The sequence below is a fragment of the Accipiter gentilis genome, chromosome 6, assembly GCF_929443795.1.
Source record: "Accipiter gentilis chromosome 6, bAccGen1.1, whole genome shotgun sequence".
Classification (NCBI taxonomy): Eukaryota; Metazoa; Chordata; class Aves; order Accipitriformes; family Accipitridae; genus Astur; species Astur gentilis.
This window is the reverse complement of record NC_064885.1, coordinates 6,778,588-6,804,970: the sequence shown is the minus strand read 5'-3', so window position 1 is coordinate 6,804,970 and position 26,383 is coordinate 6,778,588. Positions and strand designations below refer to the sequence as shown.

General features: G+C 39.7%; 1 protein-coding gene and 2 non-coding genes across 5 annotated transcripts; all 3 read right to left on the bottom strand.

The window, feature by feature from the left end:
- Positions 1–1,941: 1,941 nt before the first annotated feature.
- Positions 1,942–24,785, bottom strand: NCBP3 (nuclear cap binding subunit 3). 3 transcript variants are annotated; one of them, XM_049803632.1, is made up of 18 exons: positions 24,373–24,778; positions 22,571–22,636; positions 20,921–21,026; positions 19,814–19,939; positions 17,357–17,485; positions 15,015–15,088; positions 13,984–14,092; positions 13,146–13,245; positions 12,720–12,826; positions 11,330–11,615; positions 10,354–10,511; positions 8,978–9,142; positions 4,748–8,463; positions 4,305–4,403; positions 3,453–3,500; positions 2,892–2,968; positions 2,561–2,616; positions 1,942–2,115 (listed from the first exon to the last, which is right to left on the bottom strand). In XM_049803632.1, the coding sequence occupies exons 1-13, from the start codon at positions 24,685–24,687 to the stop codon at positions 8,228–8,230; spliced, it is 1,977 nt and encodes a 658-aa protein (XP_049659589.1). In that variant the 5' UTR covers positions 24,688–24,778; the 3' UTR covers positions 1,942–2,115; positions 2,561–2,616; positions 2,892–2,968; positions 3,453–3,500; positions 4,305–4,403; positions 4,748–8,227. The 3 variants fall into 3 exon arrangements, with proteins under 3 accessions (XP_049659589.1, XP_049659590.1, XP_049659591.1); XM_049803633.1 differs by lacking the exon at positions 3,453–3,500; XM_049803634.1 differs by lacking the exons at positions 1,942–2,115; positions 2,561–2,616; positions 2,892–2,968; ... (2 more) ...; positions 4,748–8,463; positions 8,978–9,142 and adding an exon at positions 9,149–9,873 and having other exon boundaries at positions 24,373–24,785.
- LOC126040127 (small nucleolar RNA SNORD65) lies at positions 2,188–2,261 on the bottom strand. Its single transcript, XR_007506546.1, has one exon. It is a non-coding gene; the product is annotated as a small nucleolar RNA SNORD65 (small nucleolar RNA).
- Positions 3,113–3,187, bottom strand: LOC126040119 (small nucleolar RNA SNORD49). Its single transcript, XR_007506539.1, has one exon. It is a non-coding gene; the product is annotated as a small nucleolar RNA SNORD49 (small nucleolar RNA).
- Positions 24,786–26,383: the final 1,598 nt, after the last annotated feature.

Genomic DNA, 26,383 nt, shown 5'->3' with positions numbered 1-26,383 from the left:
TCAGGAAAAAGTAGTTTTGTTTCATTAAGCACTTGGAACAGAATGTAAGTCTACTTTAAAATTTTAATTAAAATAAACATTGGAGCAACCTGTTCTTCACACTGCTCAAATACATTCAGATAAAAAGAAATGAATTGGTTCCAAACAAGTTTTGCATACTCCATTACCCAGGTTGAATGTTTATATTAAACCCTGCATGTATCACAATGTTCCTAGGAGAAATCCAGATTAATTTACCTGCACGTTACAGTATCAGGCACTCTATTGCTTTTTGACATTTTTCTGAAAAACATCAAACCTGTTCTTCCGTGATTAAAGTACGTAACTCTGACTTTTCAATGAAAGAAACCGCTGTGAAATCCCACATTTCATACAATTTATGCCCCAAGTGCAGATGCACGCACTAGTTCTGCTAGTTTCACAGCCATCAGACAGCACACCTCACCAATGCTGTTAGAGGGACAGAGACACTGCCCTGTGACACCGGATGGGCAGCAACAAGTCATAGCATCTTCTTTCTTTCAAGTAATGAGTCAGGAGACAAAACAGTCAAGAAAACAGATTCAGGTCTTTACGTTCAGGTCTTTACGTAAACTACACAGGGAAGTGCAGTCACAGCTGGGGCAGTTCCTGAAGTCTCGCCTGTGACCCCAAACTGGAGTAACATGTAAGTTCTGCTGTCACCACTTTTTCCCTTTGTCCCTTCATGAAAATAAGCAAGCTCTCACACTGTGACTGGTTTCATGGACTACAAACCCCTAGGTAAAGCTGTATTCTGCTTTTTATTTTATGGCAACCAAGAACTGTTCACCTACATTACTGCAGTAAAAATACTGCTCATCACAGACAATTTTTGACTGTTCTGAATGGCTTTTTCCTAGCCACACTCCCTCTTGCAAAATTTCCAATTAGGCCAGTTTCATTGCTTTCAGAAGCAATACCAAGCTATCTTCTACTTGGAGCTGTACAGTTAACATTACTTTGATTCTTGCTGGCACAGAATGAGCATGCACAAGGAATTAGTTTATTAATAATGTTTACCTTTTTTCAGAAAGCATACGCTAAAATCTTTCACTTGGTGACACCAAGTGGGCAAAATGACCAGCAACATCTGCATTGTTAAGTCTGTCTTGGTAGACATGCTCAATTGGTCTAGGTTTGATGAGACTCTTACATTCCACACTCTCCCATAAATATAAAAAGAGCATTGAAGTGTTACAGCCTGCCAGTTATACTGACATAGTTAATCTAATTGGGAATTTCAGCCTCGGATGCTGTTTTTCTAATTTAAGCACCTCCATTTTAAGTCCCCAAGATTCCCCCAAAACCCTTTAACTTCCATTTATCAACCTCCATTGTAGACCAACCTCAGAATGAGGTATTATCACAAAGGCGGCATGTTTTACTCTTAGTAGTGACACTGAAGAACACTGACAAGTTGCAGACTGAGTCTCTCTTCCCTTTCTCCATGTTTAATTTTAGATTCGCACATTTGGACCATTATTTAGAAGAGATGCAGAACACTAGCTAGAATGCTATTGCTGCAGGAACAGATTCTGCTACCCCTGCAGCAGACTAAGAAAGGTTGAGGCCAAAATAGTGAAGAAATAGCAAGCCTGGAACAAACTGCAGAAAAAGCTGCATTTGCTCTCCTTGCTGTAAGGGGTATTTCAGGCCTAATCTCTCTGGTAATTACAGCAGCAGCATTTGTATCACTTGTTTAAACTATTTAAATAAAGCAAGTAAATTATCAAACGCCAGATAGAACGCTTACCAAACTAAAACCCCTTTACACTATCTACAGTAGTTATACTGCAGTGTATATACATCTACTTTATAATATTATAGCAAATCACTGGAATGCTCAGCAGGTTTATTAACAATGTGCTGCAGAATGGAAAGTCATCCCTTAATGCAGTGAAGTTACAAAACCACAGCCAGTTGGGTTTTTGGAGAGAATTTTAATATATGTGTAATCAAAACAGTGTAACTGTTACCATTTCTTAACATCTTGGGGCAGAAAAATATGTAGCTTACAAACACTAGTTCCCAAGCTCACGCACATGTTTTGTTGGATTCCTTTTTCCTCAGACAAGATGTTTTCTGCATAAACACCTGTAATACAACAGCATAGATAAGTTAACCATTCAACACTAAGTGTTAACACATTGTCGACGTAAGGGATATCATCAGAAAAACCTTTGCTCACCACCAGTCAATCTGCCGGTAATTCCAGCAATTTTTGGTTAGTTTCATCATCTGATATCTTTAGGTAAACTGATACATTTCTAGCAGAAGCAAGACATTTATCCCTTTGCTATACAGTGCCATCAGCAAAACTGTAGTGCAGGAGACAGCTGTTCTTATAGGTTTACTGTCCATATTTTAGTCTACCGAAGTATTTTTTTGCCTAGAACTTCATTAATTACACTTTTAGAGCTAAGAAGATACAGAAATAGCAACATAGCCAATGAGAATGTTCTCAATTAGGTAATGTTTCTGAGACTATAGCCAAAAACCATTATGTTAAAACTGACAGCACACCAAATATTAAACTCACCCAGAAGAATCTCATGCTCTTGCTATCTCGCTGCCTTCCACAGGACTTGTGGAGAGCTGTAATATCAATTGGTAGACATTAGTAACAATTAGCATGTGGCAGCAGACGACCTGCAAGCTATACCTAGACACAGAGCTACCAGGAAATAAATACCAGGCTTTACATTTTGAGGAAGAGAGGAGAGAAACAAAGCAGATGGATTCAAGCTGTTAAGTATGAACTGACAAAATACGCTTCTCCAGTTTCTGGCAGCCTATAAAACTCACATTCTCAACTTAAGATTGCCACCTGGTATGAAGCTCTGTATGGTCCACTGAAATTCATCACTTACCTTCACATTAGGGCCATCTTCAAACAGCGACCTGCTCCCTGTCCCAATCGCGTCACATTTATCTGGAAAGACCAGCTCTGCAGAGGAAGTGAAACAGATGGACATGAAGCTATGTTAGATATTACAAGAGCGCTTTTCACAGAGAGCAAGCATAAAAAGTTGCCTGATTAGTTCTAGAAGACAAATTTCTAGAACTCAAATTCTGCATGCACATAGCTGTATTTCAGACAAATAAGAAGGTTATCGTCAGTTCTCGCATCTGACGGCACTTCCTATTCAGGGTTATCATCATCAACAGCCAACAACCTTTGTATTTGATTACTTAAACCACAGCAATTGTTTCATCCTGAACCAACAGTTGTGCATTTTCCCCTTTGTTTATAAAAGAAGTTAGCTCTGTTAACTGAATGGTACATAAAATTAGTTTTTATTAGTTTTTATTTAACTTGCTTTATAATGTAATTGTTACAGGTTATTTTTTACTAACAGTCCTGTATTTAACTGCTTTATATTGTTAGCACGCAAGTAAAGGCCTGGAACTTTCTTAACAACTTTGCGCACCTTAGTACAAAAACTTTAACTTCCTCTTCACTTCAAGACATCCTTCTACTGTGGGAATAAAAGCAAAAGAAGCGTTACTACAATACTCTTCAGCAGTAATTTTAGAAAATTATAAAGTAGCTTTATCCGGGGGGGGGGGGGGAGGGGGGAACCTCCAACCAAAAACCCCACCAAAACCAGAATCTCACCACCAGCAGTTTGCTTGTAATTCCACCAGTTTGTGCTGATATTACGAATCACCAAAATATTTGTATCATTCAGCTTTTAATAGTAAACAATCCTCTCTAAACTGTTTTTAGCCAGGAAACTTAGAAATCTCCCTTACGCAGCTTGCCAGACTGCATTTACCCTATGGGCAATTTTTAAATTGAAATTCCAAACACCACCAATTCTAAGGTTGCAACATCCGTGGCACAGAAAGGGTCTGGCATACTGAACCACCACCAAAAAAAAAAAAAAAAAAAAAAAAAAGAGAAGACACGTTTATCCAAAAATAGCGCCATAAAAATAAAAATCCATAGAAGGCCTATGGATGCCAAGGGCTAACCACACAAGCGTTACCTCCACGGCCCTTACAGAGCTCCGAGCTTGGGAGGACTCTGCCCCAGCAGTATGCGACTGCTGCGAACAAGGGACGAGCCTGAAAGCAGCCAGGAAGCTCATGAGGAGAAAGTAACCGAACATGGAGGGCTTTACCCTCCCAAGCTTTTCACTGTAAGCTCCACGAGCTCACCAAAGGCATCACCACCCCGACTGCGCCTCAGGCAGCGAACAGCAGCAATACCTGGCGTTACCTCACACATAAAGCAAGCTCTCAGGCCTCCCGACCCAACCGAGCCCCTTTTAACTTACCGGGGAGCCGCTTCAGCAGCCCCAGCGCAGTTCCAGCCCCGCTCCTGGGGTCCCGGGGGCCGGGATCGCCCGGTACCGGTGCCCGGCTCCATGGCCGGCCTGCGGGGACAAGGGCAGTCAGGCGACACCTGCTCCAAGGCCGCAACCCCCCCCCGCCCGCGGAACTCCGGCCTCAAGTCACCAACAGCGCCCCCCCGCCGCTGCCTCCAATGGTCGGGTCCAGCCCGAGCGGCCCCGGGGACGGAGAGGCGCGGCGGACGCCACCACTACCGGGCAGGGAGGAATGGGGGGGGGGGGGGGTGGGGGGGGTGGAGGCCCTCATCTCAGCTCCGCGACGGAAAGGCCCCCTCTAAAAGAGAAAGGCGGCTCACTCCGCAAGACGGGCCTCCGCGTCCGCCCTGCCCGCCTTCCACGACTCCCAACCGGCCCCGGCCCCACCTTACCCGCTACCAGGCACGCAGGAGGAAAAGACTCGAAACCCTCCGGCGGCCAGTTATAAAGGTTTGGGACGTACTACCCCGCCGCGGGGGGAGCGGACCGTGCCACTGCTCCAGCAAGGCGGGGGGGCGGGGGAGGCGTCCATTTCCTGCAGCGCTGTGTGGGAGGGAGGCGGACGTCGGGGCTTCCGTCAGCCTCGCTAGGCCGGTGTAACCCTAATTTTAGGCAGCCCTCCACTCCTTGGAAAGCAAGAAAGGGGGTTCATTCAGACCGGGCTGGGACAGGCTACACCCCGAAGCAGGGAGCCTCATTTTGCCCCCAGGAAGGCACAAGGCCCACTTGGGACAGCCAAGGGAGCATCTGCAGGCCCTTCACCAAGAAGTGCAGCACTGTCCTGTTAGCTATGTTCCGGCAAAAACTGGATAGGTCAGGGTGATTTCAGACCACTTTTATTTGGAACAGAACAGCTTTTTAAATAAAACTTCCATTATTTTCACATTATGTCATCTTGAACTGAAAACGAGGGGGTTTTTGCTTTCCTGTTCCCTGTTTTGTAAATGTATGGGCCATCATCTTAAAAAAAAAAAAAAAAAAAAAAAAACCAACAACAAACAAAACCACTAAACAAAAAAACCCAAAACCAAACTTAACTTTAAAGTGTCACCATCAACACCACATGTTCAGAGTCTGCCTAAGGACAGCTGCAAGCACAGAGCCCATAACCCCCACAACAATTTATTTTGCACAATGTAACAGTTGCCTGAATCATTTACCCAAAAAATACCTTTTTAAAACAGCAAAAACTTTCTGGGAGAGTTAGTTTGGTCCTATAATGGGTCACCTAAAATTCATAACTATTTTTCCCTCCACAGCATAGATTCTTCAGCAAAAGCCAAAGCCAAACTTCCTACCATTTTCAATGTAAGTTCACTGTAGTAAAAATAGATAGGTTGCACGTCTCAGTATCAGAACATCAACTTCTGCATCAAATTCCTTGAAGGTGATAATATCTGGGAGTTCAGTGAAAGATCAAGAACACACTTCCTAGGAGCAAAACAGATGACCACAAAGAGAAGGGACCTTACAACAAAATTCACTCTGCAATCTCTAGGTCAAGTAGATTTAAGTTAACCGTGGTGAGGAAAAAACATTCACTAAAGATTCAGTGCTCATTTTTAATTATCAAAATCCAGCAGTTCATGTTAAGGTAACTAAGTTAGACCAAAGCTAGAATTCCTGATACCAGCAAACACTTTTCAAGGCTTCTCTGTACACCATCAAAACGCAAAACCAGGCAAACAATTACAAAAAAACCTCTCTATATGGCCCTTCAACAGTAAACCTCTATTTTTCTTGCAGCTAAGCTACCATGGTCTCATTAACACACATAAGCCTCCCCCAAACCATAAACATGACAGAGCCAGCTAACGAGGCATTTCTAAGGTGTGTTTATGACTACCTAGAAGACAGAAGTGGTGTTAATGGCTCCTCTCCCTCGAACACAAGCCTTTGCCTAAATTGCTTTTCTTGATTTCACACCCCCCTTAGTTTAGATCTTTTGTATCAGTTGAAGAGATAATCTATTCCCATTCTGCCCTTCATACCAGTTAGTCTGTCCCTCAGCAGGCTCAAGTTATGAGTATTTACATGGAAACACAAAAATGCAGAAGCCTGTCTTAGGCCAGGTGCATGATTCATATCTACCACCTCCTTTCAAGAGAAGGAAAGGTCATAATGGATTCAAAGCAGTAATGCAACACAAAGGTTTACTGGCAAAAAGACACTGGTTAAATAAATTTTATCAGGATCTTGAGAAGTGGGTATGGTACGGGTATGATTCTATTTGAAAGCTTTGAAAGGGATATTAATGAAAGCACGTTAAAATGAAATATTACAGTGATCAGACATTGCAGTCATTTACTCTCAACAGTACTTTTATGAGACATAGTTATATATTCAATAATTAAATATAAAATCAAGGATGAGTGTCACAAAATAAGGCTTGAAGCCCAGTCAGTCCCCAGATTACCTTTCCAGTCACTGTACCTTTCATTTTTACCTTTAATTTTACATGCTGCTGTTCTTACACTTTATAAAGCAATAAGAAAAGTTAATTGCAGATTCCTTGCTTTTGTGAAGCCTCAAACCTACTTCAACTTAGTACAAAAATAGGGGGGGGAAAAAGATAAAACATTTTTTTGTTAAAAAGCAGAAAGGGGAAGAGATATTCATAGACATTTTGGACTGACAACCTAGGAAATAGGGACAATGCAAACAGATTTTCAGACTATCAAAATGTAGCAGACAATGTTTTTGCTACCTGTTCTGTTTACCAGAATGTGATGTGCTAGCATTATTTAGAATTATTGGCAATCAAAATAAATGCAATAGGCAACAAGAAAAAAATTGCAGTTGCACACTGATCAAACCTTTGTCCTACCTAGAGAGGGTATGCGGGTAAAAAAGCTGAACGTAACAAGTCAACCATGTGCACATCCACATGTACTATACAATACGAACATTCAAAAATATTGACATGAGACAGTGATCCTATAGTTTTCCTTTTCTCTTTCAGATACATATATATATAGTTAAAACAGCACATAGGAAAACACCACTATAGCTTTCACCATGGCCAACAGGATGATTCTCACAAATATAAAAATGTATGGTTTTAAATTGTTAGATTTCTTCAAAACATAATACAGAGGAAATGAAAGGAATATAATTTCTCATCATGTAACCAAAAAAAAAAATAATTAAACCCTTGGGAATTTACAGAATTCTCAAATATCCAACTTTGCAGTCCTGAACATCTCAATCCCTACTACAGCAGAACATAGTATCACCAAAATAAATGAACCGAACTCCTTGAGAGCAGTGATGCTACTTGGATACTATGTGAAACTTCACTGTACTAAAACGTTTAACTTGGATTTACATTCAGTATTTTGGAGGAAGGGAACGCGATAGTCCCTTCAAGCTTTATCCTTGCTGGCTGCCTACCCAGGAAGCATTATTGTTATTACTTCAAAAGGGAAGGAAAGGTGCTGGTAAGAGCCAGAAGGGCAAGGCAATGATGTTGATTATGAAATGCCCTGTTCTTTGGATGAACTGTGTAAAGTATTTTGTTAAAAGGCTCCATGTTAAAAATATTAAGAACAAAAAGGTTTTGTTAAAAATACAGAGCATTTCTGCCTCTTAAGTTCAAAGCTTGGGGAAAAGTGTTTTGCTAGAATTAACTACAGGTTTGCTGTAATAAACATATATGACAATGCCCTACGTAACACAGGGCCAACCACAGACTCCAGACAAACGTGATTGCTTTAGGTTTCAAGTGGTATACGCATCTCCTTTTGTATAAAAGGAACAGAGACACTTCTGGAACCTTCACTGCAGAGTCTTTGCCAGTGTCCAGCTTTTGGGCAATGGAAATCTTGCCACACTGCAGAGTCACAATCTTGAGGATCAGAATGTAAAAACAATCATGATTCAGTGTCTGATCCAGAACTGCTTTCTCGGCTGATTTCAATTTGTAGAGATGGTAAATTATCCAATCGACTCTTTTTTTGCCGAGACTGTTCTTTTTCCTTAATGAGAGCACCCCAAACCCGCTGGAGCTCTGAATCATCTTCCTCTGGAGATGCCACAGAGTTTTCAGGTTTATCTGAAGTCTTTTCTTGTGTCTTCGGAGCAGACCCTAATCGGGTCCATAAATTACCTAATCAGATGAAAAACAAACATTTAAAAAAAAAAAAAAAAGACACACAAGACTAAGAGGAATTCTGGAGGAAGTCTGAGGAACCTAGTCTTAAATTCTCTGCATCTCTTTTAAAGTCCTCATACTCCTCCCACCTTAATGTTTGGCATGGAACTTACTACGCTTTGAAGCAGTAGTTGAAATCAAAATATGGGAATTTCACTGTTTCCCATTTGCAGAGAATGCCACATACAAGTCTGAAGTGCCACTGCATTCATTACACTTGTTTTAGCGCTCTGTTTTGACCACAGTTTTAAAGCAGCCCTCTACTTTTAAGGCATACCTATATAATGTTCATAAAAATACTCAGCTCAACCTACCTACAGGTATTTAGATTTCAAAGCTCTGAACAAACATTTGCTAATTCATCTTCAATTTCACTCAACTGAACATCCTTCACGATTTTCTGCTGAAATTTCTCTTATACTCTAAAATCAAAGGAATTGCAGTGTTACATTTTCTCTGCAAAACTAACCTGATTTTTTCTCTCTGGTATCAGAGTAGAGGCCTTTTACATCTTGTTTGGGGATTCCTAACCGGCTGTGTACATCTGATATAGGTTCTCGACGAGGAGCAGAGGTACTACTTGGAGGTTTAATTTCTGGAGAATGTGGTCTTTTTCCCAGTCTTTGCCGCACATCTAGGGATATTTTCAGTGATTAAAATGACAAAAATCACGTTGCATTTACTCTAGTTTTGCCAGCTAATTTTATGCTTGTTCACAATTTGTACAACTTGACACTAGACAGATTCTGTTTTTATCTTTTCTGTAGTCTTTTCATTTAAGTCTTTCAAACTCAGATTTCAGTCCTGGCAAAGTCTGCAATACAATTTATCCAGATTTCATTTTTCTTTTTTTGGCAGTACATTTGGCATTTAATGTTTTCAGGTTGAGCTCTGTCCAGAAGATTGAAAAACTAAGTTATTCCATGGCTTGCTGCGTTTCTGTTTTAGCAGCACAGTGAGTATGTATCCAGCATGAGGTATGATCATACAAAAATTAGTAGCCTTGAACAATTCTTTTCACATAACAGATACCTTGCCTTACAATTCTAATACTGCTTGATATTTTGCAGAATAAAATGAAAATCAGAATATAAGGATTCTAAATATATTGATACTTAACCTATGATGCGAGTCTTACATTCTGAAGTTTGTCTGATTTAGGTAGATATTCCTAGTCTTACAGAAGGTCGAAACAAAAACATAAAAGGCAAAGGAAGTTATAGGATTTATGTGCCAACTTGTCAGAGCCCCAAAATGTGCAGGAAGGATAAAATATACTAACATAACTTCTACATTACATTGATAGAAAAGGGTATCTTTCACTTCTCAGTCAGACAATCTTCTGGATACGTATGTCAGAAGTAGCTGAAATTACATATACCCAAGTAAAAAAGCAACAGTCAATTAAGCCCAAAAATAAACCCTGCCAATTGAAAAATACATCTATCTTCATGTAATACATGTTCTTTCACATAAAGTAGCTAGCGTTTCACATTTCATTTTGTACATGAGCTCCCCACATGCTCTGTTTCTCAAGAGTTGTACAGAATCTCTGCCTCAAGGAGTGAGCAAATCAAAAAGGACAAAGTGGGGGCAAATAGAAACAGGCAAGTAAATTGGATAAAAATAAACGTCACTCTTTCACTCAAATGTACTTCATTTTTCCCCAAAGCAATCCCCAACTCGGTCTCTTAGTGAGGAAAAATTAACTGTATGGATGCAGAAACTGCTGCTGAACAGAATTCTCTCAGGTTTGTTAGCTGCAGTGAAGCACAGATGCGAAATGAATATATCTGTTTTAATAAGCCAGTTGCAATTCTGCACAATATAAGAGTTTAAAATTACCTGATTTTACAGTGCTGTTTGGCTGACGTGGCCCAGTATTATTCTGACGTTTTTCTTCTAATAGTAGTCTTACATCTGCGACTTTCTCTGAAGATCCTTTACTGCCAATCCGATTTTTGATGTTACTGGTTGCTATGCTATCTGCTCGCATCGAATTCCTTCAAAAAAAAAAAAAAAAAAAAAAGATTTAACATCCCTAAAATAAAATGAAATCTAATATAGTTCTTAAGTCTTCTTGTATGTAAAATTACACAATAGAAGACAGTAATATCAGGATTTCTCTACTGAGAAACAGAGGTAAAAACTTTACTTAGAAGAGCATGTGTTCCAGTCAGAATCCTAAGTTTACCAATAATCACATGAATACCTCAGTATCCATTTCAAGGCAGGTATCAAGTTTGTCTCCTTAAGGCTGTGCCTCTGGGTCAAAATTAAGAGCAGATAAGCAACCTTAAAACTGCTGGAAGACTTGACATTATAATGAAGTATAATCACACTGCTGAAGGGACATGTGTTAAAGTTATTTTAGTAATCTGTAACATATGTGATTTTGGTTAATATGTCCATAACAAACATAAATTCCTTTTTGTCATTAACACTTAAGGGTTATTCTTCTTTCTGAGAAAAGAGGGAGGGGTAAAGTGAAAAGAAAAAGATGAGTTATTTCTCTCTGGCCTAGCTATGAAATGCAAGAAGTTAATTGTGCTTGCTTGCATACATTTCTAACAATTCCACTTGCAGCTTTATTGTTATCAATAAGCAGGGTTACAGAAATCTGCAAAGGAAGCTTTGTAACTAAAAGCCTGTATCAGTGTTTTCTGTATTTTATCTTTCTTTTTTAAATATCCACTACAAAATTATGTTAAGAATTGAAAAAGTAGCTTCAACAGTTTGTATTTAAGCTTTGACAGCTCTGTCACTAATTAAAATTTAGAATGTCTTTTCACTGGTACTTTTAAAGAGTAAGAAATTTTACCTAATATTTTTCAGTTGTGATTCCACCTCATCTGCATACATTGTCATTTTCATGCTCTTTTTGGGAGAGGGTGTTGATATCATTTTCAGTTCAAGATCATAGTCCATTTCATCAGAATCAGATGCACTAGCACTAGATCGTCTTGCTGCACTGCGGTCTCGGGACTGTTTGAAAGCTTGCAGTTCATCACGGTACTCTACCACAACTCTGTCATCTTCATCCATATCCTGATCTTCTTCTTCCTCTTCTTCCTCCTCAATAGGCTCCTCAGGAACATTTACTAAGCCTGTAGCAAAACAACTGATTCTGATAAACTGAAGTTTATAATTCATATAAGGTACCTTAAAACCAAAGCAAAAAGAAAAAAATCACTGTAATGATCCACTTACAGGTGAATCTTTGTAGTTCTCTAAGGCTAAAGAGAGAGAATATTTTGCAAAATATTTTAAGTGGAATCTGTATTACAGAATATCCTAAGTGGAAGAAAATGGCCACAGGAGAAAAAAGTCCATGGTGTTCACTATCTCAGAAGCCTGCTCAAGCAGGAAGCTGGATTGAATATATAAAGTACAACTGCCTGTTGTAGTAGGTGCAGTTCATACTTCCTGAACTAAACATAACAATTCCTATGATCTTGCAGGGCTTAATGTGACAACTGCTGGCTCCACAATAATCCTTTCAAGTCCTGTAAGTGGTAATGCCAAAAAGAACACATGTATCATTAGTATAAATTTATCACATATACTTATTTAAATATAAATCAACAACTTAAATTTGTTCATCAGCAGCGTGGAAGCGTCTTTTCAGAAAGCGGTACATCATCAACATGCAAAATCTTCCATGAGATTTGATACATCCATGGCTGTATTTTTAACAGGCCACTCATAGGAAACTCTGACACTGTATTTGTCTCACGTCAAAGATTTTTACTCTGATTATTTTTCTAATGCACACCCCCTACCTTAGGGAGTAGATGAAAATATTCAAGCCTAATTAATATAATTTTCTAATCTTTATTGTTCTACATATAGAGCTTGCTTCTTCATAGAACGGAAGAATTGACATAGCAAGTACAACAAATTGCCAGTAAGTTCAAAGAAGTTCTTCCTTCTTTTTGCCCTTGACACTATAGCCCCCATGTCCTAAATTTGTAGAAGAAAAATATCACATAAAAAGCAGCAGCTATTTTGGTAAGCCAATGAGCAGTTGAAGTTTCTGCCTCAGTTGTTCCCTACAAACCTTAAAATGTGATTCCATTATAGATACTTTTTTTAAAAGTACACTTCACTTTCATGCACTGCAGGGGATTACATGAGGCATTGTTTAAGGTCCTTTCCAGCGCTCCATTCCCCAGTTGTGTTCTTAGAGGGTCGACATTGGCATGAATTACCTGAATGACGATGTTTATAAGGAGGAGTCAAGCCAACATCATCCCCAATAAGTGTCCTTTTCTTTATCACATCCCGATGGATTCGACGTGAATGATACCTTCGTTTCCTGAAACACCATAAAAAGAATGACATTCCTGTCACAGAAGAGGCATCATGAATTAGCCATATTCAGTCCTGCATTAAGCACATGCAATTTGCAATTATCACTCACTTTAATAGCAGACATACATTTATGTCAAAGATCTGTTTGAATGTTTTGAATATGTTATGAATATAAATACTCCCCTTGCAAATTCATAGTCACATTGCAAAAACATTATTTACGCATAAGAAGCATCTACATAAACTGAATTGAAAGCAAATCCACAGATTAAAAGTCTTGTCCAATTACCTCCAGTGTTCCAATTCCTTTATCCAATACTCACCAAGAATTGCTAAGAATCCCCTTCATGCCTCCATAATTCGGATTGCCATATTTCATGTAATACTGGCTTCGCCTTGCAGCTCCCAGCTCTTTTTTGTCATCTGAAAAAACATAAATTAAAGGAATATTTCCCTCTTAAAATGTATCTTACCATACTAGCATAAAAATAAATAACCATCCAGTCACAGACGTAGAGAGTGGAAGAATGACTGTCTTACAGATCAGCATTACTTCAATCTCCTTCATGAAGGATACAGTTTTGCTGACACCTCTGCAATTTCTCCTACCACCACAGTTTTATTTGTGTCTAGAAACTTAATTCTAGGGAGACTGAGTTTCTACACATCAGCTTAACAGAGCATTACATCCCACTGTAACTGCTGGAGGCTATACCTTATTCATGACCTTTCTTTTCTTTATGGATATGTCGCTTCCCACATGGCCCAGAAATTATATGGGTTCTCATTTTACTCACAAATATCATTTAATATCTCAACTGTATTTAGCAATAATTTCCACTAATACCTCATCAGCATCTCAAATTATTTTCATATTTGTAAAATGTGAAATTTACCTCGGTGGAGAAGGGCATCATAAAACTTATTCTATGGCATTGGGAAGAATGCCCTGAGCCCAAAATAAAATTTTTACGTACAATAATTTTCAAACAACTTCAGACATTAAATGTGGATTTACTGCAAAATCTTAATAACCTAATGATTAGGAAAAAACCTAACAATTTCTCAAATAAAAATTAGGTACTTCAAGTCATTAATTAGTCAACACATAAAACTACGACAAGTGATTAATTCACTATGCTGGTTGAGCTGTTCATTTACCTTTAGTAGCAAATCTCATGAAGAGCTTGTTTCCTTTAGCCAGTTTATTAGCAGGGCGAAGATCATTACGCAGAAGAGAATCCTCTTCTACCTGGGAGAGGGCATCCAACTTTGGGAGGCAAAAAAGGTATTTTGGACTCAAAACAAAATTACTGTTGAATGAAAATGTATTGCTTACAGAGAAGCAATCAACTGATTATTAAGAAAGTTACTTTTCAAATTATGTTCAAATGAACTCTGCTTTTTTTTCTTGACAAACTAATGTGAATTTTAAAAGTAATTTGCCCTAAAGATTTAATATATTTCCTTCTCTTCCTTCATAACAGTATCTCAGATTATTAAATCCAATAATTTTCAAATGACACTACTACTGCCTGAAATGCAGACAATAAATAGTACAACTTGGACACTGAAAAACAACTATATGATTTTTTTTGCTTGTTTCATATCTAAATGGTTTTACTAACAGGTTCTCATGCTCTCACACAATGACTAAAAGGCCTTTTTTTTTTCATTTATATCTGCTTTATAGAAACTAAAATTCAGTCTTCCATGATGTATGAGTATTCACTGAGCCATTCCTAAAGAAAACACTAATCACACCTATTATATAATCGGCCAGTGAAGATTAAATTACTTACAAAACATCAATGCATATGCTGATTCCCACACATAGCTATGGACAGCCTAAATCCTATTTGTCTCTTTAAGCACTGCCTTCACTGCTGAAAGGCTGTTGCCTTCCGTTATTGTTCTTTCATTGCCTCCTCTCAGCAGAAAAGAGCAGCCAGTCTAGCTCTTACATGCCGGATGCCCCACCACTCCTCAAAATCTACTTTCACAAAACACTCTTACATGCTATTCTCACCAACAGCGTATCTGCACTTCCTGTCATTTCCCCATCTAACTTACTTTGATAATTAAACTGTGAATTGCAAATATATATGGTTAAAACTATAAAGTTATGAAGACTTTACACCAGTCAGAGTAAAACTTCCCTCCTAGTGTTTTTACTTTCCTTCTGTACTGACCTCAACATCACTTGGATTGTCATCCTCAACCTCGCCTTCTTCTGTCTCATCATCAGAACTCTCTTCCTGTTTTTCTAAGAAGGAAAATAATTGGGAAAAAAATAACCTCCATTTTAGTGTGTCAGTCATATTTGATTATTATTACCTACATTTGCTGAAATCAAACTGAAGGTGTTATCCTTTCTTCTGCACAGCCTAGAGAATAATCAAAACAGTAAACGTCTACAGGAATTTGAAGCACGCATGAGCACAGAATAACATTAACTAGACAGCCTCTGTGCAGATAACTGCCTGCGGCAGCATGCATGGAGTATTAATTCTGTGAAAGCAAATGAAATTGCACTGCATTTCAGGGTATGACAGAGATCAGCAAGGCCAAGACTGGGAAAGGCATATAAAAGCCTATTTCCTTCAGCCTCCCTTTAAAATGCTTCAAGTACCTAAAAAGTATCCAATACTAACAATGTAAAACAGATTATTATTCAAAAGCTTATAAGTTTCTGAGAGAGAGCAGGAGGAAAAAAAGAAACCTTAGTGACTTAATTTCAAAGTGAAATAATTAACAGAAGAGTGCACACTTCCAGAACTACTAGAATTGTGAGGTGCTTGCATAGATTTTTCAGGGTTCTTTGTAGCTCAGAGTAAGAAAAAACTGGAATTTTTTTTCAAACAGTCCTTAGGAAAAAAAAAAGGAAACAAAAAAGTAGTGAATATGGACAGCTATCAACATATACCAATATCATTTGCAAAGATCTCAAAGCACTTCATAGACGTAAGACTAAAAATAACCCCCTCTTTTATATTTCAGAGTTCCTTATCTTAATCTCATCCAACAATAGACTTGAAAACTTAAGAGAGCAGTAGCTGTTCAAAAGATCCTGGAAATATACCCAAGTCCAAAGAAAACAGTAAAGCACCATTAACCAACTGAAACTAAAGAGAGAATTTAGGTAAACAAATGAGCCAAATTCAAACCTGAATAATTAAGTTCCATCAGGGACAGCATGCAAGCACTTTTTTTCCCCAAAAAATAGTAAGCTTCTCATAGTAAAGACTAGTCTCTTGGTTACCTAAATGCCTAAATAGCCCTCAAATTCCTATCTAAAAAAGGAATGCAACTATGCCAGATCACTCTAGTGTATCTGTATGCATCTCACACCTCAAGATGAAATTGAACAGTTTGTACTTTATCTAATAACCCACTTTTCCAGATGAACAGGAGTAATTTAGATGACAGTTTTTGAGATGTGGTGTAACAATGATGTAACCTGTAATTTGTAACCAACAAGATTAAATACATTTATTTATGCTCCATTTAAACAAGACCATCACTAATCTCCAACAACTTCGCAACAAGTCTTACTTGAAGCATTATCAACATTTTCCCCAAAATTAAAGTCACGTGGATGGTTGGGGAACCATTGCATTGCAGAGAAAAGCAACAAGAAAAGGGGTTAAGTTAGAAGGATCCACAAGTTTGAGAAAGCCCTAAACCCCAAACCTTCTAGAAAGGCTTTTGTTAGCACTGCAAATATCTAATAGAGAGATTGGCTATCTGCATTTTGTTCATATAGCATGTTTAAGGAAAACCTATAGAAGAGTTAATAAATACAACATCTCTCTCTGTTTTGTATGTCGTACAGTACTTTGAACCACAGCAATTTATCACACTAGCCTAACAGCCAAACAGTCCTAAGGTAGCAAAAGCCTGATTTTTAATTTACACCCATAAAAGTAAAATAAATTTACAATTAAGGCATTCAGATACCAGATTTGTCACAACATTAAGATGTACTTTTGCTGTTTTGCCCTTTTATAATTCAGCCTTCAGTGTGGTGCTTTCTTGAAAGTATAATGGCAAAATTTAGAGATGATATACAGCGGTGAAGTGATATGTCATCACATCAGTGTGAACAATAAAGGACGGTGGTGTATCAAGGAAGGAATCAACTATGTTATTTCAAAAATAGGACATTTTCTTACACCTGCTTTTTCCACACTTAGAATCCGTCCTTCCAGTGCCTTTGTATGCACATCACAGAGACTTATTTCTGTGCAACACATACCACTATAAATATCCTATCTGAATATGACCCCTGCATTTAACATGTTCAGTATCGACCGAATTACTGCTTTTGGTCTAGCTCCAACCCACCTTTTAAGAAGCAGCTTCTTCAAAAGGTTTCCAAGATGAAAGCCTTTTTTAAAGTGGCAGAATACATTTACCTGAAACTATATGATAGAAGCTCCTTCAGTAATTTAGATTAAGCAGTACCCAAGCACAAGTTTAAAGTTTCATTGATTTAACTAGATGATGTCTGTATATGCATATCTCAATCTACCTTTCTTGGTTTTTTCAGCTGTCTTCTCTTCATTGTTTTCTCTGCTTTTTGTTTTCTCCTGATCAGGCAAGGAACTCATATTTATTAGAGCCCGTGTTGCTGTTACTTCATCAAGCCAGACCACATTACCTATGACATATAAACACATACAAAAACAAAATGCAGTTTGTATAATCAAGCAGTCACATACACTGCCTTACTGGAGGGAAATTACTAACGTAAGTTCAGAAATGCTCTTACATAGTGACACGACAAAAAAGTAATTGGATGTACATCTTGCAGGGAAGGTCATATTCTTTAACATATTTGCTAAGCTGGAAGACGCACAGCTTGCATCACTTTACAAAAACCACACACAACAACTGATCAAAATCAAAATCACTGAAATGCACAACCATACGTATTAGACACTGTTTCCTGAGCACAGCAAATTAGGATACTGAATCAGGGTCAGTGTATTTCATGAATGTGTTAGCAGTCAAATGCAATTAAGGGGGCACAGGAGAAGAAAAAAGCCTTGATTTTTTTTCCCTTTGGCAATTTAACAGAACCTTGGACTTTATTGTGGAATTCTGTTAATTCTTCCAGAAAGCAGGAAAATAGGGGAAAACAGGAGAGACTGCTCAAGCACTTTGCACAGATTATCATGTACATAGGTTAACAATATAATTCAGTGTACACCTTGTACATGGCTTAACTATCAGCAGATGGTACTAAAATATAACTTATTAGGCCAATTAAAAGCATTTCATACATGTTGGAATTCAAAGAGCTAAAACTGCTTAGAAACAGGTTTTGAACAAAAGCTTTCTGCACGGATGCATTCAGTGCAAACACAGCAACAAATGTCATTTACTGCTCTGCCATTAAGCAGAGTGTATTCAGATATCAAGAAAACTATACAGCGTCCCAAAAGAAAAGATTCTCTCCCAGATTACTTGAACGGACAACACTTACAAGGTGAAAAACACCCAGGTACTAACTTCAATGACTGGCTTATAACTTTTCATATATGTATGCCTATCTGCTCTTCACATCTCCAAATTTTCAAAGTCTTTATCATTTTATGTTCATCAGTTTGAAACATAGAACACTGTCTAAATTCATGTTTGCACTAAGACACCTTGAGACGTAATTCAGTTGGGAATGTTAAAATTTTTTTGCCATGCTGTGATGTAAATCTGTGCTGAAAAGACAATGCTTCTTCTCTGCATTTTCACCAAGTGTAGTTGGCATGCTAACTCAGACACAGCATGAAAATTAATCACTAAAAAAGATGTGTTTTAACCATAACTGGGTAAAGTATTGTTACGACTCTGAAACCTCCGTTTTTGCACTGCAGGTTCACTCTGGTTCCACACTATATTTACTTACATAACATTTAAGAAAAAGGATAATCAGTCTTCAAAATGCAGCCTCAGATACAGAGTTAAGCTGTGCCCTTGCTAGGTTATGCATCACCATAGCTTCACCTAGCAGCTCCTTACTGCAATTGTCCAGCCAGGGTTCATTGCGCTTCAAATTTTCTGTCAGTTTGTGGCAGTATATCAAGATGTCATACACAGTGACTTCAAGGTTACCAATATTTTGTAGTACACCATATCTTCTGTCTTGCAGTGGAACATAATTCTTTCAGGGTCATTCCAGGGAACCACACTACTAATTCTCAGGTCTTAGCCATGGTTGTCAATAAAACTGTTCCCAGCAATCCCAATCCAACTGGAAAACCTGCACTGGCTTCTACTTCTTTGTACGATTTCATTACAGGACTTCTAGCCACATCACAACCCGAGAGGCTTCCAGTTCCATGATCCAGCATCCAACTATAACAAACAGCTCTTGTACAGTCTTTAATATCACTGAAGAAAGCATAACTGTCAACAGCCTTCTATCTTTCTGGCAATCTCACTGCATGCTTACTCCCCGAAACAGACCTTGCAATGTGAATTTACATTCTTTTTTCAATCTATGTAAATCACATTCAACTGCTACCTTCTTCCACCCACTAATTTCTCCTTGAGAATGCACTAAACAAATAAGGCAACAAGTCTGCTCCTTCATAGCACAAAACCATACCAACCTGTCTAACTGCACACAGCTCAATAATCTTCTCTCAGAATGTCATCTTTTGTGACACTCACAAGCAGGTATACTATTTATGTCAAGATGTAAGCCACACAAAATTTTAGACCTTTTTTTCCCCCCACTTAGAGACCTGCAAGTTATTCTATGCTATCTTTTTCCAATAATAAATACTCAACCAGCTAGCGGGTTTGATTTTCACCATATGCTGTTAATTCTTTCCTTCTAAATCCCTTTTGACTAAAGCAAATGACAGGGAAACTGAGACAGACAAAGATCAGTGACTTTGAAAGCCACTAAGACATCTGAAGTACAGCTATGACCAATATTTAAAAAAACATTAAGAATTACAGACAAAAGACTCCATTTACTTACATGATGTATCATCCAACCACTCAATATGAGCAGGAGGATACTCTTTGAAATAGGCAAAGATGTCCTGTGTACTCATCTCATCCACCCCACAAATGTAAATTGTGTCCAGTCTCACTTTAGGAATTGCTATAAAGAGGAAGAAATACAAAACTGGTACTTATTTCTACAGAGCAAGCTTTTATATTAGTAACATACAGGTTTATAAAGCAAACATTTTAAATAAACTAAAGGGAAGCTAATTAAAGCAATGTATGATGTACATCATTCTAAACCACTGTAACTTGAATTATTATTCTACATGCAAAACTTTAATAAACTGAGAATTAAAAAGAGGTAATTTTACAAGCATTGGTAGATGCAGTACTGCATGGCAATCAAACTGCCTTAAAAACTTTTTTTTTAAATGCTGCCAAAGTACTACCATTAAGTACTAAAGAGCCAGAATACTAATGAGGCCTGTGACCAGGACATGTGTACAAGGCACTTCCACTTGAGTCATCTGATGGAGAGCCATTATAAGCTGTGGCTTAGTGGGTCCAAGCTGCCAGTTGGAAAAAAAGCCTGAGAACTGAATGCCAAAAGCGCCAATCTGTTGTGCACACAGCTTCCAGCTGATCTGCTTATATTCCAACATGCCCAGCTTGCTATCTAAGAGCACATGCGCAATCAGTCCTGCTCCACTGTGCATACAGCACAGAATCTGATCTCACTGTGCATGGCACACAGAGTCCTCCACTCATACGCAAAAAATGCTCAAGGTCTGGTCATTTCAAAGAAACTAGAGATTTTTAAAGCAGCACTGATCCAGAAGATGAATCTTGGATACGAAGCACTAGATGACGCTGCCAGACAGTAAATAAGGTACACAAAAAATGTTTCCTTCTTTCCGGGGTTGGTAAAACAAGGAGTGAAATGATAACTGTCAAGTAGTTTAAAAAATAATGAAATTAAAATTAAAAGGTGAAAAAAAACCCAAAGTGATTTATTTTGGTAATGATCTGGGAAAACCTCTGGGGATGCAGGAAATATTATAGGATAAAGCAAGTAAAAACTGTGAGAAAGTAAACCAAGGCATCTTTTCTTCTTGACTGTTGGATAAACTTGTACCTTTCTTCATCATGTCCCGATCCAACGCCACATTCCTTTGGGCAAGATTCACTTCAGCTCGAAAATGAAAGCGTTTTGCTCTTTGTTCCTTTTTCTCAATTGCTTCCTGCAAAATGCAAAACAATGCAGTCAAAACAGGAATCAGAGCAGCATTCCCAATAAGTTGCACTGAAGGACCAGATATTTAAAATAAAATCTACCAGACAACAACAATCTATATTAATAATTCTATTAATTCTGAAAAGACCTGTAAGTTTCAGAAACCACGAGCTAGATACTGAAGCCAAAAAAGCTGATTTTCAGTCTTCACCTGGAACCCTTTTTGTACTCTTTGATAGGCACAATCTTCAGAGCTTCACTAATGCAAAATGGGAATACGTGATTTGTCAGCACTCTGTTGTGGTGGGGATTCATATTTGTTAGAACATGTAAAACTGTATCTGTCCTATAAAGCATATGACTAAATGTTTTTCTCCACTACCAAATGCTAGATATAGCCCTCATTTGTACAATATGAAACAACAGACAATTTGGTATTAAATGTACAAAGATGAGCTGTAGGATTAAGTTTCTGAAGTTCCACAGAATAATGTATCTTTAAGTTATTTAAATGCAACAGCCGTTCACATTCTTCAATCTATGTCTTAAATAATTAAACAATATGATGCCCTTGGAAGATACAAGGCAATGAAACTAGATTTTCCTGCCAAGCACTTGTTCTTCCTTCCGTCACTCACCTAAGAAGAAACAACTCAGCTGACTTGTCTCAAAGGGCTTTGTTTTGCAACATCGAGCAGCACCACGATGTCCTGGCTTTGGCTGGGATAGAGTTAATTTTCCTCCTAGTAGCTGGTATAATGTTGTGTTTTAGATTTAGTATGAGAATAATGTTGATAACACACTGATGTTTTTAGCTGTTGTTAAGTAGTGTTTATACTAAGTCAAGGATTTTTTCAACTTCTCATGCCCAGCCAGCAAGAAGGCTGGAGAGGCACAAGAAGCTGAGAGGGGACACAGCTGGGACAGCTGACCCAAACTGGCCAAAGGAATATTCCATGCCATGTGATGTAATGTCCAGTTTATAAACCGGGAGGAGTTGGCTTGGAGGGGCAGATCACTGCTCAGGGACTGGCTGAGCATCAGTCAGCAGGTAGTGAGCAACCACACTGTGATTCACTTGTCTTTCTTGGGTTATATGTCACTCTTTTTGTTATCTTCCTTGTCATTACACTTTTTTATTTATTTATTTCAATTACTAAACTGCTCTTATCTCCATCAACAAGTTTTACTTGTTTTCCATTCTCCTCCCCATCCCACCAGGGTCAGGGGGGTGAAGCAAGTGAGCCACTGCATGGTAATTAGTTGCCTCCTGGGGTTAAACCATGACACAAAGCGATTTCAATAGAAACATTGTCAGGTTTTGGCACACAAATTTTTGTAACTTAAAAATGATAATTCTTACAATTTACACGAGATATCCTGTCCCGATGCAGGCCACAACCAACAAAAGGAGAAATCCCCAGTTGTTGAAAAATGCCAGCTATCTGAACATGAATCTAAGCTTCTGTCAGGGAAGAAATAAATAAAACAGTTCCTCCTTTCCAGTAGCAATAATTAGAATATGTTGAAGAACCACAGCACAAAAATTACCTTGGAGGTTACATCTATTCCAGTAATGAAACTTCCAGCTTTATTTTCATATCGCCTACTAGTGTCCTGAAAAAAAGCAAAATGGTGGTGAAATCTCAATGAACACTGAAAACAACATAGTTGCTATGCCAAAAAAAAAAATCTGGACATTTCTATGAGAAATGCATCCTCTTTTCCTTGATCCTTACTCCAAACTACATTCCTTGAAAGACAGATACACAAGCAGTAACTCTCACTGATGTTAGTGAAGGTAATAGCTTATGAACTGAACCAAACTTCCTTTACTGTAAGGATTCCTTCCTTTGGCAAAATTTAGTTTCTGTGTTTGCTGCTGCTATGGTTTTTACTTACTCTCTCTCAGCAATACAGAGAAAGTCATCAGGCACCGTTCCTACCTAAAATTTCCACAATTTTGGTTTCGGGTATAATTTCCTTGTAAAACATGAAGAGATTTAACAGTTATACCTGACTCCTGAAGTGTCGATTTGCAACCTTTAGTCTCAAAAGTCAGAATACCAAGCCACATCCACAATTAAACAAGCAACTTTTACCCCTATTCCTATCAATATTTCAAATCCAACCTCCAAATACCAGCAAGATGAAGCATTACTGTTTTGATACAACCCTATTGATAAAGAGTGAAAATGGAGAATGATCTGGAAAAAAATTTACAAGTTTCATTTCCATCAGTCAGGACTGCTGAATTCACAAGACAGCACTAAACCACACAGACCCTGGACCAAATGACCCAATTCTGTCCCTTCCATGGTTTGCATATGCAAAAATGGCACATCTTCATTCTGGCAACCTCAGGACCATCACGTGGCAAAAGTCTAGAGCTGCAAGAACACGTCTTGTTTTCTCTAGGGATGAATGTGTTGTTTACACTTGTGCTGCAGTAATTATTTTGGCTAAAGGACTCTTTCTAGAAAGTAGGGCAGGCTCAGTTTAGAAATACCAAAGTACAAACAATCTAACTGCCTTTCTTAGTAAGACTGTCAAAGTTTCTTTAAAGCTGCCAAATGTATAGAATTATTAGAAAAGCACAATAAGTATTACTTTTAAGACACCCCCCTCCCCACTATCTAAGGTTGACTCATAGAGCACAGGAAAGCACAGTAGGGTGCTGTCTCTTAGGCCACACAATTGGTAGAAGCTCAAGCATGTTGCTAAATCAGCTAATTAGAGATTAGTTTCTGAAGTAATTTCCACGCAAGTTTTGAGAGCAAAAGACTACTTAGGAGGTTAGAAGAACTCTGATGCATTTTTATGTATTAAACCTGATCCTACTAAAACTTGTACAGGAATAATTAACAAAAACGAAAAAGGAAAAAAAAAAGTAAAAAGGAAACCCTCAAAACCCACTCATCAGAGCCTACATTCCATTGCCTCCAACTCAGCTCTCCCACGGTCACCCCCCCCGCTCCCTGCTCCAGGTACTCCCTGTGTTCCCTCCTTTCACACTCTCCCACCCACAGCCTTTCTCTACGGTCCGGCACTACACCCCAAATCCTCTTCTCCACCACCTCCTTTATTCCCTTCGTTCCCAAGCACATCCTGGCCGCTTCCTCCCACGACTGTTTCCCACACTCCCCTCATACACCCCTGAGCCCCCTCACGGCCCCACTCCCCGCCACCCTCACCCCATCGCTTCCCCGCACGCACCCCACGGTCGCCCCTTTTCCCACGCATGTACCCCCAAATGCCCTTACAGACCCCCGCAGACCCCCCACCCTGCCCCCTCTCAGGAGCTGCTCCCTCTTTCGTCCCCCCTGCCCGTGACCTCACCGCACGCTCCTCACCGGAATGAGCTCCCGGAGCGAGCGCCTCACAGGGATGGTCTCCAGCTCGCCCTCTTCCACTTCCATAGGCTCAGGCTCCGGGCCGCGAGGCTCCGCCGTTGTCGCCGTTGCCTCCGCCTTCACCGAGATCCGCAGGCCCCGCACGGCCGCCATGGCTCCGCCAGGCCCGCCCTCCGCCCGGCAAACGAGACGGGCACCGCCGCGGCGTAGAGCGCCGCCGCCCAGAATCACCACCGAGACGCCAGGGCGGGTAGAGCGCCACCCGAAGCTCGAGCCTGTTGGGGGCCGACGGGCTCGGGCGCACAGCGCGGCCATAGAGACACGGGGAGAGCGCGGCGCCGCCGGTCCTCCAGCGCTACGGAGAGCGAGAGGGCTGCCCCGCCATTTTCCCCAGGCACCCCCTCAAACCCGCCGCGGGGCTCGGGGCCGCGCCACGGGGGAAAAATACCCGGTGTGCCTAGAAATACAGGGCCGGGGGGAGGGGGGGGGGGTAAGGTCCAGACCTTGTTATAGCAGGCTCTGCTTCCTAACAACGATTTTCATAAAAGTGATCTGAATTCTTAAAATGTTGTTGGTTCTCTCCCCCCCCCCCCCCCCCGAAAGATCCCTCCGGAATTTTATCTCTGATAAAATAAAGCAAATGTTCAGCTTAAAGTTCTCTGCAACGAGCCTGTATCCTGTTGTTCTCAGGCTCTGTTATTCTCTTTGTCAAGAATTGTTTCCCCACCCAAGGCGTTCAGGCTGTTTTGAGAGAGAAGCCCTGTCTCCTCTGGGCCTGAATAAACTGTACCAGTTTTATCTGTCCCCATGAGACAAGTTCTTCATTCCCCTAATTACGCTCATCAGCTCTATCCCCCTCGCACACAATGGGCCAGGACCGTGTTCTAGCTGAGGGCTTGTTCCTGCCTTGGCATCGTTATTTCCCCATCCATGGCGTAACACCACAACTGACGGGCTCCACGGCCACACCTCATCATCATCACCGTGAATTATCACCCCCCTTTCTGCCACACCCAGCCAATTTCATTAAGAATTCCTAATATTTCTGCAGCTGCAGGACCCTTCTACCCTGCTCAGGCTGCTCCGTTCCTCAGCTCTGCACATTTTTCAAAGCAAAACCCTCCAGCCCATCATCTGCGATGTGTCGCCTTCCCTCTGAATTGACGGGACTTCCCAGCAAAATTCAGTGGCAAATTTTCACTTTATCATGAAAAAATATTGCAGCTGGCAACATAAAGGCTCCTCTCCTTACACATAATCCAGCAGGACTAATAGATCTTCTTGCTACCCATCACACACTCCAAGCGTATTTATAACAGTCTCTGTGCAGAGCTCTACACAATTAGCTAATGTCACCCGCATTCACAAAATTCCTATATTTGGTGCTGACATCATGTAGCCAGCACCTGGCAGGAACCTCTGACACAGGTGACATTTCTAAGCCAGATGTGAACGGTTATGGCAGAGGCCACACGCATAATATGAACATCAGTAGTAAACAGGACATAGACACCTCTTGCGAGGAGCAGACTCCAAAATAATTGCAAAAGGAAACATCTTTCTGTGCTAGAAACGCTATTTTTTGAGGCTGCAGGGAAAAGAAACCAAAAGATGCACCTTTTCCTCCTTTAGTTTTAATTTTATAAGCACGGTATTGATGTCTGCCCATCTCGAGCAGATTTACAAAGCCTAACCCTTCAAAGTAACGGTTAGGGCAGGACTGTGTGACACCAGGTTGCCTTGCGCTGCTGTCATTAGCAGATGAAGCCTTCGGTTAACCCAGATGTTTCCTTATTTTGTTTTAACATCCTTGAATGTCGCCTAGGACAGAACATTGCTATACTACAGCACTCTCCGCTTGGCACAATTTCAAGACCCGCTCATTGAACTCAGCAAGAAACTTTCTACTGATTAATAGGGGCTTTAGATCAGTTGCCAAAGTTTTAGAGCTCCTTAGGAAAAAATAATCTAGGCTAACTGGTAGGGACAATAAAAGCACAAGAGGAAGACC

Coding starts and splice junctions, on each gene's coding strand:
- NCBP3 (XM_049803632.1), bottom strand. CDS start 24,687: ATGGCCGCGCTGTGCGCCCGAGCCCGTCGGCCCCCAACAGGCTCGAGC. Junction 17,486..19,813: donor GTGGTTGGATGATACATCAT/GTAAGTAAATGG, acceptor TATATGTCATAG/GTAATGTGGTCTGGCTTGAT. Junction 8,464..8,977: donor TACCAGAGAGAAAAAATCAG/GTTAGTTTTGCA, acceptor TCATCTGATTAG/GTAATTTATGGACCCGATTA.